The sequence below is a fragment of the Gossypium arboreum genome, chromosome 10 (assembly GCF_025698485.1).
Source record: "Gossypium arboreum isolate Shixiya-1 chromosome 10, ASM2569848v2, whole genome shotgun sequence".
NCBI classification, from domain to species: domain Eukaryota; kingdom Viridiplantae; phylum Streptophyta; class Magnoliopsida; order Malvales; family Malvaceae; genus Gossypium; species Gossypium arboreum.
This window is the reverse complement of record NC_069079.1, coordinates 1,256,068-1,272,172: the sequence shown is the minus strand read 5'-3', so window position 1 is coordinate 1,272,172 and position 16,105 is coordinate 1,256,068. Positions and strand designations below refer to the sequence as shown.

Sequence of the window (16,105 nt, the reverse complement as noted above, 5' to 3'; positions counted from 1 at the left end):
GAATGAAAAGGAAGTATATGTAGGACGGGTGTTTGTATCTAAAGGTGGCACAGGGAAAGAATTAAGGCACGTTAAAAACTTTGGAGTCCTTTTTCTTTTTCTTTTTTTTGCACGGAGATGGCCAAAGAAAGGAATCAGTCTATCTGTCACTCTACAGGTTATCTATGTCTTAAATGATGGTATGCTATTATATTCTACTGCATCAAACTTCATAATTTGTGTTTTGATTATGATTTTCAAATTTCAATATCATTATCGTTATTATATTTTAATACCATAATTATCTGTATTAATCCACTTGCATTTATCTATATTTTGATAATGGAATCACATGCAAGCACATGAATGCGACAACAATACATAATTGAATTATTGAAGTAATTAGCTGTAATGGTCCTCCCGATCCACTTTGCAATAAAAATAACGAAAAGAAACTCGGAATACGAGTTAACTTCACTGTAATCTATGATCAGATCCAGATTTTGACCTTGCCATCAAATTTCTTTCACCACAACCTTCATTCGTTCAGAAAAAAACCATCCGAAATAGTGTTTCCATCAGCGAAGGAAGAAATTTTAGAAATGGCAGAGGGCATTTTGTTCGATCTTACTAGAAAATTGTTGGAGGCTCTGGTATCGTTAGCAGCAGAAGAGCTTGGAGCAGCATGGGGTTTGAAAGAGGAAATCGATAAGCTGGAAAAAACTGCTTTGACTATCAGAGCAGTGCTACATGATGCGGAAGATCAACGCAACAGAAACAATCACCAAGTACTTCTCTGGCTTAAAAATCTTAAGGATGTGCTTTACGATGTGGAAGACTTGTTGGATGAGTTCTTTTGTGATGCTCTTCGGCAGAAAATAGTGGCAGGCGATGGCAAGCTGAAAAAGGTACGCCTTTTCTTCTCGAAATCAAACCAACTTGCTTATGGTCTCAAGATGGCTCCTAAAGTAAAAGCCATTAGAGAGAGACTACATGCTATTGCAGCTGATAGAGACAATTTTCAGCTCAGTAACTGCCCTGTAAAGACACCAATTGAAATTAGGGAGAGGGACCAAACATATTCCTTTGAGCGTTCTGAAGAAATAATTGGAAGAGATTATGATAAAAACAAAATTGTACAACTGCTGCTGGAATCAGAACCAAAACAAAATGTTTCAATTGTTCCCATAATAGGCATCGCAGGACTAGGAAAGACCACGTTAGCTAAAATGGTGTTCAATGATGAAAAGCTTGGAGATCATTTCGAGCTAAAAATGTGGGTTTGTATTTCGAAAAAGTTTGAGTTAAAAGTCATTGTGGAGAAAGTCATTGAGGCCGCGACTAAGACAAAGCCTGAAAGGGTCCTTCAGCTGGAAACACTGCAACATCATCTTCGAGACAGCATTAATAGAAAGAAGTACTTGCTGGTTCTTGATGATGTGTGGAACGATGATCCTGAGAAATGGCGCAATTTACGGAATCTGCTATCAGATGGTGCGAGAGGAAGTTGGATTGTTATCACTACACGCAGCGAATTGGTTGCAGAAATCACAGGCACTGTTCCACATCATAATCTTCAAGGTCTGTCAAGAAGTGAATCTTGGTCTCTATTGAAGCAAACGGCCTTCAAAGAAGAAAGTCGAGAATCTAATAATTCACGCATAGAAGCGATTGGAATGGAGATTGTAGACCAGTGTAAAGGGGTCCCTCTTGCCTTGAGGGCAATAGGAAATAATAAAGTACAGAAGCAGAATGGGTAAAGGTGAATAAAAATGTACATAAATATCTAACTCATGAAGAAAATGGCATCATGCCAATTTAAAGTTGAGTTATGATCATCTTCCATCGCATTTGAAACAATGTTTTGCTTACTGCTCTTTAGTCCCAAAGGGTACTTCGTTTCCGGTGCTAGATTTGATCAAGCTTTGGATGGCCCTAGGGTTTATCCAGCCCCTAAGTGAAGACGAAGATCTTGAAGACGCCGGCTATGAGTATTTCAAGTATCTGGTTTGGAGATCATTTCTTGATTGTGAATCAATGGATTATTTAGGTAAGTGTTGGTTCACAATGCATGATCTCATGCATGATCTTGCATACTCTGTTGCTGGAGAAGAGTATTGCATTGTGGGTTTGAAAACAGAAAATGTAAATGGAAGAAGTCGCCATGTTTCATTTGACGCTCATTTAGTTTCCCCTTTGGAAATTCGGAACACCTTACTTAGAGCAACCAAAGTGAGGTCTTTTGCTGGAAATATGAATTTGCCATTGTTTCTTCAGTATTATATCGCTCCAATAGCCAATTGTAAGTATCTGCGCATGTTGGATTTGTCTGGCTCAAATATTAAGATGTTACCGCATTCCACTGGAAACTTGAAGCATCTAAAGGCTCTTTATCTTTCTAATATTAAATCTCTATTAAAATTGCCTAGTTCATTGCCGAGGCTTCAACTCTTGGAAACATTAGATCTCGATTGGTGCAGTAGCCTTAGAACATTGCCGAGCAAAACAAGCAGATTAGTCAGCCTCAAGCATCTTCAACTTGAAGGTTGTGCTGAATTGGATTACATGCCACGTGGACTTGGGAAACTAACTCGCCTGCAAAAATTATCTTGGTTTGTTGTGGGGAGAACAACAGGTAAGAATGTTGGTCAGTTAAGCTAGTTAAATGAGCTGAACAAACTTGAAGGAAAGCTGCATATGTTAGGTTTACAAAATGCTATTGCGAAGCAGGGATATACATACTTGAAAGACAAACTGAATTTGAAATCCTTAGTATTGGAGTGGGGGTGCAGGGGAGGTGAGGATGAAACGGTCCTTGAATGCCTCCAACCACACCAAATCTAGAGAAGCTGCTGGTGATAGGGTATCCAGGAAGCAAGATGTCAAGCTGGTTGTCTTCAATCACGAATTTAAGTGAACTAATATTAGACGGTTTTGCTAATTGCCAGCATCTGCCACCATTGCATCAGTTGTATTCCCTCAAAGTTATTCAGCTTTCAAGATTAGAAGCTTTGGAGAATGTTTCAGAGACTGAAATGCAAGAAGAGTTGGTTTCGGGGAAATCAACAACAATATTTTTTCCATCCTTGGAAGAACTACAGATAGATGATTGCCCAAATTTTAAAGGATGGTGGAAGGGTGATGTTGGTGAAGCTTCAAATCCACACTTGCCGTGCTTTCCTTGCCTTTCACATTTAACTATCAATCATTGCCCTAATCTAACCACTATGCCATTGTTTCCATCTGTTACGGAGTTGGAGTTGAAAAATACCAGCTCAAAGCCATTCCAAGAGACAATGAAGTTGAAGCTGACAAAAATAGAAGCACCATCATCAATTCTAGATCCTCGCTCCAGACTGGAATATCTGTACATTGATGAGGTCAAAGATCTTGGTTCTATGTCATCATTGCATCAGTTGTATTCCCTAAAAGTTATTAGGCTTTCAAGATTAGAAGCTTTGGAGAATGTTTCGAAGATTGAAATGCAAGAGGAGTTGGTTTCAGGGAAATCAACAACAATATTTTTTCCATCCTTGGAAGAACTACAGATAGATGATTGCCCAAATCTTAAAGGATAGTGGAAGGGTGATGTTGGTGAAGCTTCAAATCCACACTTGCTTTGCTTTCCTTGCCTTTCACATTTAACTATCAATCATTGTCATAATCTAACCACTATGCCATTGTTTCCATCTGTTACAGAGTTGGAGTTGAAGAATACCAGCTCAAAGCCATTCCAAGAGACAATGAAGTTGAAGATGACAAAAATAGAACCATCATCATCAATTCTATATCCTCTCTCCAAACTGGAATCTCTGGAAATTGATGAGGTCAAAGATCTTGATTCTCTGTCATCATTGCATTAGTTGTATTCCCTCAAAGTTATTTTGCTTTCAAGATTAGAAGCTTTGGAGAATGTTTCGGAGACTGAAATGCAAGAGGGGTTGGTTTCAGGGAAATCAACAATAATGTTTCTTCCATCATTAGAAACACTATATATAATAGATTGCCCAAATCTTAAAGGATGGTGGAAGGGTGATGTTGGTGAAGCTTCAAATCCACACTTGCAGTGCTTTTCTTGCCTTTCACATTTAGCTATCGAGCATTGCCCTAATCTAACCACTATGCCATTGCTTCCATCTGTTAAAACGTTGAAGTTGAAGAATACCAGCTCAAAGCCATTTCAAGAGACAATGAAGTTGAAGATGTTGCGCGGAAGCGTGTGAAAGAGTAAAAATATTGTACTGAAAAATCACACTAAGTTCAATTCCCAGGAAAGAGAGGTAGATCACGAAGATCATTTAAATACCAAGTCTTTCCTAGCCAGAATATCCCTCTATCGTAATTCAATAGCACAATAAATCACTACAATCACATTCACAAAATATGCAAAATAAATAATAAAGAACACCAGAATTTTAACGAGATTCAGCAAATTTTGCCTACGTCCTCGGGCACTACCAAATATATTTCACTCCAAAAAATTACAAGTGAAATTTACAAATAGGGAGAGAGAATAATGCCTTAAGTAGAGAATGGCAATTATGGGATGAAGAAAGTAAGAAATGGTTAGGCCTATTTATAGTTGAGGTTCAAGGATCAACTTGCAATGTCCCTATACAATTAGGGACCAAAATTGCAATTATCCTATGCCAACTTTTAACCCAACTTGCCAACCAATCTTACTTTCTAGTTTCGGTGCCCACCCTTTTTGACTTTTCAAACAATGGGTGGGTTCCAATAATCTCCACCTTGAAGATTTGATTAGGATAATCTTATCTTCACACAATTCTTTCTGCCTTTGACAACAATACTTGATAGTGCCTTCTTCAACTGTTAAACTTGTAGGATATTAATCAAGTTCAAACAATGTTCAAAGTTGGTTACTGTTACCACCTTGGTCATCATATCTGCAGGATTATCTGCAGTCTTGATCTTCTGAAGACAAATTTTCCCCTCATCAATAATTTTCCGCACAAAGTGGAAACGTACGTCAATATGCTTTGTACGTGCATGATAAACTTGATTCTTTGCTAAATGAATAGCACTTTGACTATCACAATACACGTTAATATGCTCCTGGACCAATCTCAAGGTTTTAGTCATACCTTGTAACCAAATAGCCTCCTTTACAGCCTCTGTTACAGCCATGTACTCGGCTTCTGTGGTTGACAACGCAACTGTAGACTGTAGTGTAGACTTCCAACTTATTGGTCCTCCAGCAAGTGTAAACACATAACCGGTGGTTGATCTTCGCTTGTCCAAATCACAAGCATAGTCAGAATCAACATACCCAATAACACCTTTACCAAGTGTATTATCCTGCTTGAACAGTAATCCAACATCCACGGTCTTCTGAATATACCGTAGAATCCATTTCACAGCTTGCCAATGTCCTTTTCCAGGATTATGCATATACCTGCTCATTATACTAACTGCCTGTGAAATGTCGGGTCTTGTACACACCATTGCATACACCAAGCTACCCACTGCATTAGAATACGGAACTTGCAACATGTATTCTCGTTCTGTATTCGTCGAAGGAGATAGTTGTGCAGAAAGCTTGAAATGAAAAGCCAACGGGGTACTTACAGGTTTTGTCTATTCGTTCATGCCAAACTGCTGTAGTACTTTTTTCAAATACTGCTTCTGAGACAAGCTAACTCTATCATGAGCTCTATCTCTCCATATTTTCATGCCGAGAATCTTTTTAGCTTCTCCTAGATCTTTCATCTCAAACTCAAGATTGAGTTAAGTCTTCAATCTTTCAATCTCAATTTTGCTCTTAGATGCTATTAGCATATCATCAACATATAAGAGCAAGTATATGAAAGTTCCTTCTTGTAGCTTCTGAAAATATACGTGTAATGGCCTAAATTCAAGGTTATCGGAACAATGGTTTCGTAACCATAGATCCGATTTAAAGAGAAATTTATTTCAATATTGTTGCTTGAAAATTTATATGATAGGAAAATCGTATGAAAATATTGATAGGAAAATTTTATCGATTTAGTGATTAGATAGAAAAAGAAATTATTGAAAAAATTGGGTAAAAACAAGGTATCGAGACCTCTATCTAGTAAAACCGAGTCGAAAATAATTTTATAAATATTTATGATATGTTATTAATGTGGTATTAAAATTTCGTTAGGAAATTTTAATGTTTGGGTAGTCAATTAAATGAAAAGGACTAAATTGTAATAGGTGTAAAAGTTGCTAGAGTGATTAAATAGCTTAAGAGTCTAATGAGAAAGGATTTAAAAGGAAATTAGACCCAAAATTTATTTGGGCTGGACGGAAAGGGTATGAAATCAGCAGAAAAAGTGATAAATTAAGGGTAAAATTGGAATATTGTAAAATTAACTAAATAAAACTAGGACTAAATAGGAAATATCTAGATTTCTCTTCATTTCTCTTCAATTCCAGCAGCTAAAAACGCCATAGGAGGGTTATCTAAGCTGGTATTTCATAATTTTTGCACCAAGTGAGTTAATCCTTGCCTTTTTCTTGTAATTTTTGTGTTTCTAAGACTTTTACAACTAGATCCTACTATTAAATTCATTAGTTTTTGATTTCATGGATGAAATTGAAAGTCACCATGGTTGATTTCTGTAATTTTATGATGAAATATATTGAAATTAAAGCTTTAATTTGTTTTTGAGATGATTTTATTAGGCAATTTCAATGGAAATTGATTTTTAGGACCTAATTGTGAAAATGTTTGGAATTAAAGTCTATTGCTGAAATTCTGATTCCTAAAGGTTGTAAACTAGTTTAAGGTGATAGAATAAAATGTTAATTGAGAAAAATCAGCTCAATTGAGAGGCTAATTGAGTAGGGATGAAATTATCATTTATTAAAAGCTTAGGGGAAAAATAGTAATAAACAGCTTGCACCAAAATAGTTTGGACAGCAGCAGCAGCAGTAGACTAACTTTGAAAAATCACAAAAAATTGTAGGAATCGAATTAGAAGATAAACAAAATATGGAATTAAAGCTTATTGAGTTTAGTTTCTCATAGAAGAAATATTGTAAGCAATGGATTTGTAAATTTTGAGATATAATGAATTTTGTGAGACAAGGTCAGAATGAATTCGGGTTCCCCTATTCTGACTTTGAAAAATTATAAAAAATTGAATAAAAATATTTAGGGACTTAAATTTATATGTCTAGAATTCTGAATGATTCTATTTTTAATAGAAATAAACAAGAATATCATTTGAATTCTGTACAAGGAGATAATTAATTTTTAGTGAAGAAGGGTCAGAACTGTCAGACAACAGAACAGGGGTGACTTTGAAGAATAAACTTTACTGATTGGCTAAACCAAAAATTCTGAAAATATTATGGTAAAAATATATATGAGTCTAGTTTCAGGGAAAATTAACGGATCTTAATTTGGAGTTCCGTAGCTCAAGTTATAAATAATTTAGTGACTATGACTCAAGTAGACAGCTTTGAATGAACTATAAATAATAGTTGAATTATAGAGAATGTTGCATACGAACATGAAATGTATTAAATTGATAATTAAATTTATTTATTTAGATCCAGAAGATTCAAATACGAAGCTAGATCAAGGAAAGGAAAAAGTTCGGGATTAGTAGATTTTTACTGTTTACAAACAAGTATCAAGGTAAGTTCATGTAACTTGAAGTATATTCTTAAATGCTTGAGATTGTATGTTATTGATGTGAATATGATTTGAGTGTTCATTGTATGAAAATTAATGAAACATTGATATATTTGATAAAATGGGAAGAAATCCGGTTGAATAAAAGGAAAATTCGATGGATCTCGAAAAGGAATTGACGGTAAAAGGATCTAGCCCGAACGGGTGATCCTATCTGATATAGCCCTCCCAAGAATATGTGTAAAATGGATTTAGCCGGACGGGTAATCCGAATAAGGGTCTCAATTTAGCTTTGGACTGGTAATTCGGATCCAAGCTCATTAGAGTAATTGTCGTTGCAGGAGATTTAGCTGGGTGGTAATCCCGACAATACTCTATGAGTTTATATATTGCAGGGGATTTAGCCTGGACTAGTAATCCCGCTACAAGGTTGAGGTTCGCGGGAGTGTGCTCTCTGAAATGGAAATGTGCGCACATGAATATGAATTGACGGACCCGAAATTGTACACTAAATGTGTACCTCTGAAAATCCATCGAAATTCCGATAAATTCAACGGGATAAATATGGAAAAATAACAAGGAAATGGAAATCATGGTATTGACGAGCTCATCAATCATGGTATATATATTATTGATATATGGAAATTATTGTACTAACTTGAATGTTGAGTTTGTGCATGTTAGGGTAATAATGCATTGAATGGATATATGGATGTTTATTATATTGTATTGAAAATATTAGGTAAGTATAATTCTTGTTACATGAGCTTACTAAGCACAAAGTGCTTACCCCGTTTCCTTTTTCCCTGTTTTGTAGTGTTAAGAGCTCGGAGGTCGGATTTGGTCGGAGAAACATCACACTGTCAACCTCAGGATTTCGGTATATAAAGAAACTTTATTTTGAAAATCAATGGCATGTATAAGCTAACAAAGTAAATGTTAACGTGAAATGAATGTAAAGTTAGCCATTAGTATGGTTAACAAACCTGGTTTTAGATATGTGATGACGTTATCTTATATAAATGCATGAATCTATCATGAAAATATGTTGAATTGATTTGGTTGATGTGGATTGGTCTCGATTTAATATTACAGGGAAGGTTAGATATTTATAAAAGGGCTATATTGAATATAAAAAAAATTAAATTAATTCGTAAACTTCGGTAATGCCTCGTACCCTATTCTGGCAATGAATACGGGTAAGGGTATTACAATACGCAATGATCAAATTTACTTCTTGTGTACCTTTACCCTTTCATGAACTGATCAAATCGCTTGTACCACTGCCTCAGAGATTGCTTCAATCCATAAAGCGACTTTATCAGTTTGCAAGCCCAATTTTCTTTTCCAGCAACATTGAATCTATCTGGCTGAGTCATATAGATTTCCTCTTCCAAATTACCGTGTAAAAATGCAGTCTTCACATCAAGTTGAACTAGTTCGAGATCATATTGCGCAACCAAGGCTAGCAAAATCCGTATAGATGAATGCTTCACAACTGGAGAAAACACTTCATTATAGTCTATTCCTTCTTTCTGAGCGTAACCCTTTGCTACCAATCTAGCCTTGTATCGATTTTCATTTTTACCAGGAAATCCTTCCTTCTTTGCATATACCCATTTGCATCCAATTGCCTTCTTTCCCTTGGGTAGCGTCACCAACTCCCAGGTCCTATTTTTATGAAGAGACTGCATTTTTTCGTTCATTGCTTGCTTCCACTTTACACCATCAGGGTTACTTATTGCTTCTGTGTAAGTGGAAGGAATATCATCATCTGCAATTGGAAGTGCATAGGCCACTATATCACCAAAGCGATCAGGCTTACGAATCTCTCTTCTTGGCCTCCTATATGCAATTGAATCTTGTTGTTGTAGAGGTTCTTGGGTAGGAACCTCTTCATCATTTGTCCCTTCAATATTAGCCGGATCATCGTTAACCTTTTCAAGCTCCACTGCGCAAAGTACTCTGGTTTTGTCATCCTTTGTGAATCCTTGTACTTTAACATGGTTGATTCATCAAAAGTCACATCTCTCTGAAAACAATCTTCCTTGTATCGGGACACCGAGACAATATCCTTTTACTCCATCAGTTATACCCAAGAATAATGTTTTCTTTACTCTTGGGTCTAACTTAGATTCTTTACATGATAATATGCAGTGGAACCAAATACATGTAAAGAATCATAATCGAGAGTGATTTACGTTCACATCTCCATAGGAGTTTTTCCATTTATTGCGGTGATGGCAAGTGGTTAATTAGATGGCACGCATATGTAATCGCCTCATTAAAATTCCTTGCCCAATCCAAAGATTGGACAACATACATCAAACTTTCTCCAAGATAGTTCGATTCATGCGTTCGCCACCCCATTCTGCATTGGTGTATCCCGACAGTGAAGTGTCGCACAATGCCCTCATCTTGACATACTTGTAGAAATGGATCATTTTGTACTCGGCAATTATCTCGATCAAGTCGTTTGACCTTTCTACCACCGAGTCTCCACCATCTTTTTCCATTTCGAAATGCATCCAAAACTTCACTTTTCTTTTCATTAGATACACTCATACTTTTCTTGAATAATCATCAACAAAAGTAACAAAATAGTGCATTCCTCCCAAAGAAGCCACTTTGGTAGGTCCCCACACATCATCGTGAACGTAGTCCGAATTCCTTTCGATTGTGAATTCTTTGGACCAAATTTTACCTCGTCGCTTGCCCGAACACAATGTTCACGAATTTCAATTTGTAAGAATTTGCACCTTTCAACAAGCCTTGCTTCGCCAAAGTCTGCAAAGCTTTTTCACCAAAGATGTCCCAATCGCATATGCCATAATCGGTAGCCTCTGAATCTACATCTTTGTAGAAAGCTGTTGATGTTGATCCAATAACGCATTTCTATTTAAAAGTACAAGTTATTTCTTCTTGTGCCTTTCATCACCGTCAATTGCCCACTACTACTTTTAGTAATCCATCTCTCAAAGTGATTGTGAGCCCTTTAGATTCTAGGGCCCCTAATGAGATGAGATTTTTCTCCAGGCTAGGTACGTAGCGAACATCTGTCAAGACTTGGATTGAGCCGTCGTGATTCTTCAATTGGATTATACCCACTCCCATTGTCTTACAAGCACTATCATTGCCCATAAGAACAATTCCACATTCTAGCTCTTTAAGACTAGAAAACCAGTCCTTATTAGGACACATATGGTAAGCACATCCTGAATCCAAAATCCACTCATCCGTTTGACATGCCATTACCATGCCAACCAAGCTAAAGTCTGACTCCTCATCATGCTCCGCTACACATGCATTAAAAATAGCCTTGCCCTTTTGCAGCTTAGAACAATTCTTTTTCCAATGCCCTTTTTCACGGCAAAAGGCACATTCATCTTTGGCGGGTCTCCCTTTGGACTTTCCCCTTCTACCAGATTTGCTGCTGTGTGAACAACCTCTTACTGTTAAGACTTCTGCGGTTGTATCTCTGTGATCTCTTTTATCTTTCTTTCGAGTCTCAGATCTATACAACGCACTACAGACTGTATCAAATGTGATCATGTCCTTCCCATGAAACAATGTGGTGGTAAGATGATCATATTCATCAGGAAGGGAATTCAACAACAATAATGCCTTGTCTTCATCTTCAAATTTCTCATCCAAATTTAGGAAGTCTGCTAAAATTTTTTTGAATAAGTTCACATGGTCATTCATCAACATACCGGGTGCATACGTGAATCGATAAAGTTTTTTTTTCATATAAAGCCTATTTTCAAGACTTTTCGTTAGAAACTTTTCTTCCAGTGTATCCCATAACTTCTTCACGATGTCTCCCTCATGACAGAGTACTACGCTCTTTGGCCAAACACAAAGGATTGTACCACACGCTGTCTATTGATCTTGGCTCACTCCTTGTCATCCATCTTGTCGGTTTTTCTTCAAGGGCTATATCTAGCTCTTGCGACATAAGACATCCAGATCTCACATTGCCACATACCAAAATTATTGGTACCGTCAAATTTCTCTACTTCAAATTTTGCATTTGTCACGATGAGTCCTTGCGATGACGATCTTTGCGCCATTTTCTCCTCAATCCCAACTCATCATATCGTGAGCAGATCAGATATCGTAAATAGTATCGTATATGTAAATAGTGTTGTATACGTAAATAGTGCTGTAAATGGTCGTATTCCCCAAGTACAAATCTGGCTCTGATACCAATTATTGCGCGGAAGCGTGTGAAAGAGTAAAAATATTATACTGAAAAATCACACTAAGTTCAATTCTCAGGAAAGAGAGGTAGATCACGAAGATCATTTAAATACCAAGTCTTTCCTAGCCAGAATATCCCTCTATCGTAATTTAATAGCACAATAAATCACTACAATCACATCCACAAAATATGCAAAATAAATAATAAAGAACACCAGAATTTTAACGAGGTTTAGCAAATTTTGCCTACGTCCTCGGGCACTACCAAATATATTTCACTCAAAAAAATTACAAGTGAAATTTACAAATAGGGAGAGAGAATAATGCCTTAAGTAGAGAATGGCAATTATAGGATGAAGAAAGTAAGAAATGGTTAGGCCTATTTATAGTTGAGGTTCAAGGATCAACTTGCAATGTCCCTATACAATTAGGGACCAAAATTGTAATTATCCCATACCAACTTTTAACCCAACTTGCCAACCAATCTTACTTTCTAGTTTCGGTGCCCACCCTTTTTGAATTTTCAAATAATGGGTGGGTTCCAATAGAAGATGATCAAAATAGAAGCACCATCATCATCAACTCTACATCCTCTCTCCAAACTGGATTCTCTGAAAATTGATAAGGTCAAAGATCTATATTCTCTACAAGAGGAGTTTCTGCAAAACCTAACTTTTCTTCAGATGTTGGTGATTAGAGAATGCATTAACTTGACATCAATGCCAGAGGGGATGCATCGTCTCACTTCCTTGATCTACTTGAAAATTATTGATTGTCCCCAATTATCGAAAAGATGCCAAAGGGATACTGGTCTGGACTGGCCTAATATTGCTCACATTAAACGCATTATGATTGAAGAGGGAGGCATTGTGCAAACTCGCAAGGGTTTCTATGGTACAAACTAAAATTCAATCTTCCTTTTACCAAAATTTATACCAATTCATATATATAACTTTCCTTACTTACCTACCAAAAATATAGTAATCATTTAGAATAATGGATGTATAAAAATAGAAAAATTAGTGGAGCTCATCTCACACGCTCACCACTGAAATTCCGTTATGGGATATTGTTGATTTATAGGAACTAATTAATGGAAGGATGGATATTTAGGTGATTTTATTTATTTTTCTCTTTCCTAATACTTCATTTTCAATTGATTTTCAGAGTGAAGAGGCACAGAACTGAAGTGAATGGAACTCTTTTACGAAGCATTAGTGTTGTTTTTTTTTAATATGCAACGGTGTTGGTGTTTCTAGGCTTGGTGGTGATAATGTTTCTCTATTCTTTATTATGCTTTGTTGTATTCCCTTTGGTATGTTTTTTACTTTAAGTTTGGACTTGTTTCTGTTGTTGTTGGGTGGTTTCTTCTAATATGCTCCTTTGTTACTACTTTCTTTTGCCTTTGGACTATGCTGTCTTTTGTTCCACGAAATCTCTTTACTATGTGATCTAATCATAAATCAATTAAAAATTTGAGTAAAACAAGTGCACATATTAAATAGTAGTATAGTTACAGTGAGTAAAGATATCATTCCCACAAAGATTAAAAGTATTAGTAATTAACATCTTTCTATTATTTAACTGATAAATTCAAGTCATCGATTTAAGTATATGCTCATTTATTTTGATAAGTACATATAAAGTATATTAATGGTACCTCACAGTTGTCACCATAGATATAAGTGTTGTGGTCTACTCTATTTATTTTAATTTTGATTAAAATATATTATAAATTATTATATTTTAGAAAAATTTAAAATTTAACCTTTATATTTTAATTTCTATAAATTTAATAATTTCAAAAACAATCTCTATAGGGTGCTTAAATATAATCCAAAAATATAATACTTTACGGTATTTTTAAATAGAACGTCTCCGAAACTATTTAACGGGAGAGTTAAAGAAGGCATTAAAAAATACCAGCTTAAAACCCCTCCCAGAGACAATGGCGTTGGAGAAGACCAAAATAGAAGCACCATCATAATCAACTCGACCTCCTCTCTCCAAATTAGAATCTTTAAACATTGAAGATCCAGATTCTCTATAAAGAGGAGTTTATGCAAAACCTAACTTTTCTTCAAAAGTGGGATACTTGTCGGTACTTTAACTTGACATCGATGTCAATGCCAGAGGTGATGCGTCACCTCACCTCTTTGATCAACTTGAAAATTATTAATTGTCCCTAACTTCAATGGGGATATTGGTATGATGGCTGTAGATTCCACCAATATAAACCTACACCTAGTTTGCAAATTAAAGCGGTATAGGGAGTAGGGTCGATCCCACAGAGACTGGAATTACTGAAAATTGTTTGTTTCTTGACCAGATTAGTGTCTGGGCAGTTGTCGTGCCCGCGACGTTTAGGGGGGAAATAAAATATGAAACCTGAAATAAACACAAGAAAACGTAAAAAGTAAAAAGTAAAAGATGAAATAAAAATAAAAAGATGAAATAAAAATAAATAACAAAATAATTTAAAGGAAAATCAATAAAACTTAGCTCAGCCTTAAGCACGGGTTTTCCCGTCTTTGACCCGTTTCTCGAAATTAGGTGAACTCCTCTTTTTCGATAAGCTAGTTATAGCTACCAAGGACTCCTCAGACACCAACTCTTCCTTTTGTAAATTAGTTATGGAACGTCCTATAACTAACCCTTACCGATCGAACAACCTACGAAACGTTCGTGATTTAAAACTCTAGCAGCTTTGCGTTCTAGAAAAGCCTAGCTCGAACCAATGCCCTCAAACGTTGAGACATTTAAATCCGGTTACTACTTCCCTTGACTGAACCAAACAGCAATCCCCACTTGGCACGCCAATGTGTTCACGGAAGACCAATTAGACAATCGATCCTTTAGGAATTCCAACTATACGTCTAGCCACACTAACTCAAACGACGTCTTTTTTGACTTAGTGTTGTCTTGACTTTGTGAGTTGACGAAGTCATACTCTTAATCCGGAGAAATAATAAATATCGAAAGTTGGGAGTTAAACAGCTCGAGTTCGTAACTCACGGGTTTTTTGACGGGGTTAACACCGGCTTAAAGCTGAAAGGGGTTTAGTGTGGCATGAATTTAATCATGCTTGAAGATTATGGAAATGATAGAAATTATATGAAAAAGGTAGTGGAAATGGATAGGAAAAATTGCAAAGAGAATTAGACAAATTTTGTAAAAGAAGACAAAATAATCTAATGCTCAATTGAATTAAGAAAAGAAAACAAAGTGGATAATGAAATTCCAAAATGAAATAGGAATGTAAAGACAATTGATTAATGGATGATTTCAGAAGAACTAAAACCCCTATTTATATAGATAGGGTTTACTAAAAATAACTTAAGAAAATTAATATAAAATCTAAAATAATAATAATTAAAATAAATAAAATTAAAATAAACTTAAAATAGAATTTCCTATTTTTGGCTTTTTACAAAGTCAAATTTATGACTAGTCCTTGGCTTGCTCCATCTTTTCGCTTTGGCCCATTCCAATAATTTTCTTCTAATTTGGCCCCTTTTCAGCTTGCTTTTGATCAATTGCATCCCTGACAAAAAATAAATCATAAAAACACTTAATTAGTAGGATTCAGTTCATCAATAAACCGAATTAAGCATAAAAAATATGCAATTTGACATGTTTATCATTACTAATATTGCTCACGTTAAAATATGGTACTGAGAATTTGTTTTAATTGCATTGATGAGATTTTTAGAAATGAATGGTGGAAGAATCCAGAATATGCTTTGTTGCTATTTGCTAATATTAAGAGGGCATTATTTTTTTTTTTTATTATTCCATGTAATTAGTTGAACCATAGTTTGTTATTTGCTGTATTGAAACATGCATTACAGGGTTTTGATTCATTATTTTAAAAGAAAATATATAAATGGATATTGGAATTATTTACTCAATATTTTTTAGGTTTCAATTAAAATTTTCGGATTGAGATAATCATTGTCGCGAGAGAAGATCAAAAGCTTTCATATTATTACTTCAATTAAAACCAAAAGCTTTCATAGGTAAAATCATATTATTTAGAAATTAAAAAGAGTATAGTAGTTTTAAGGAATTTTTTAATATATTAGCTAAAAGGAAATTTTTCCCTTATAGCACTTTAGTGATAGGAGGATTGGAATAAAATTAAAATATTTTGAGGACAAAACTAAAAGTTTTTATTAAAAATTAAGTAAATTGTAGTTTTAACTTTTGATTGTGGCTTAAAAATTATAATTTTTATCTAAAAAGCTAAAAAATTAGATTAAATAATTAGAGAGGGTAAAAATACAATTATAC

The 16,105-nt window shown here is 35.3% G+C and overlaps 2 protein-coding genes across 3 annotated transcripts; both read left to right on the top strand.

Moving 5' to 3' along the window:
* The first annotated feature begins 347 nt into the window (after nt 1-347).
* LOC108452340 (disease resistance protein RGA2-like) lies at nt 348-4,284 on the top strand. Of its 2 annotated transcripts, XM_053019834.1 has the most exons (3): nt 348-3,573; nt 3,679-3,806; nt 3,931-4,284. In XM_053019834.1, exon 1 carries the CDS (start codon nt 582-584, stop codon nt 1,737-1,739), a length of 1,158 nt encoding a protein of 385 aa, XP_052875794.1. In that variant the 5' UTR covers nt 348-581; the 3' UTR covers nt 1,740-3,573; nt 3,679-3,806; nt 3,931-4,284. The 2 variants fall into 2 exon arrangements, with proteins under 2 accessions (XP_052875794.1, XP_052875793.1); XM_053019833.1 differs by having other exon boundaries at nt 3,679-4,284.
* On the top strand, nt 1,909-3,557 carry LOC108451350 (disease resistance protein RGA2-like). Its single transcript, XM_017749048.1, has 3 exons — nt 1,909-2,614; nt 2,772-2,869; nt 2,928-3,557. The coding sequence occupies exons 1-3, from the start codon at nt 1,909-1,911 to the stop codon at nt 3,555-3,557; spliced, it is 1,434 nt and encodes a 477-aa protein (XP_017604537.1).
* Nucleotides 4,285-16,105: the final 11,821 nt, after the last annotated feature.

Excerpts from the sequence above, each read along its gene's own strand:
- LOC108452340 (XM_053019834.1), top strand. The coding sequence starts at position 582 with ATGGCAGAGGGCATTTTGTTCGATCTTACTAGAAAATTGTTGGAGGCT.
- LOC108451350 (XM_017749048.1), top strand. The coding sequence starts at position 1,909 with ATGGCCCTAGGGTTTATCCAGCCCCTAAGTGAAGACGAAGATCTTGAA. Across the intron at positions 2,615-2,771 it reads TGTTGTGGGGAGAACAACAG|GGGAGGTGAGGATGAAACGG; the intron begins GTAAGAATGTTG and ends GTGGGGGTGCAG. Across the intron at positions 2,870-2,927 it reads GGAAGCAAGATGTCAAGCTG|CATCTGCCACCATTGCATCA; the intron begins GTTGTCTTCAAT and ends GCTAATTGCCAG.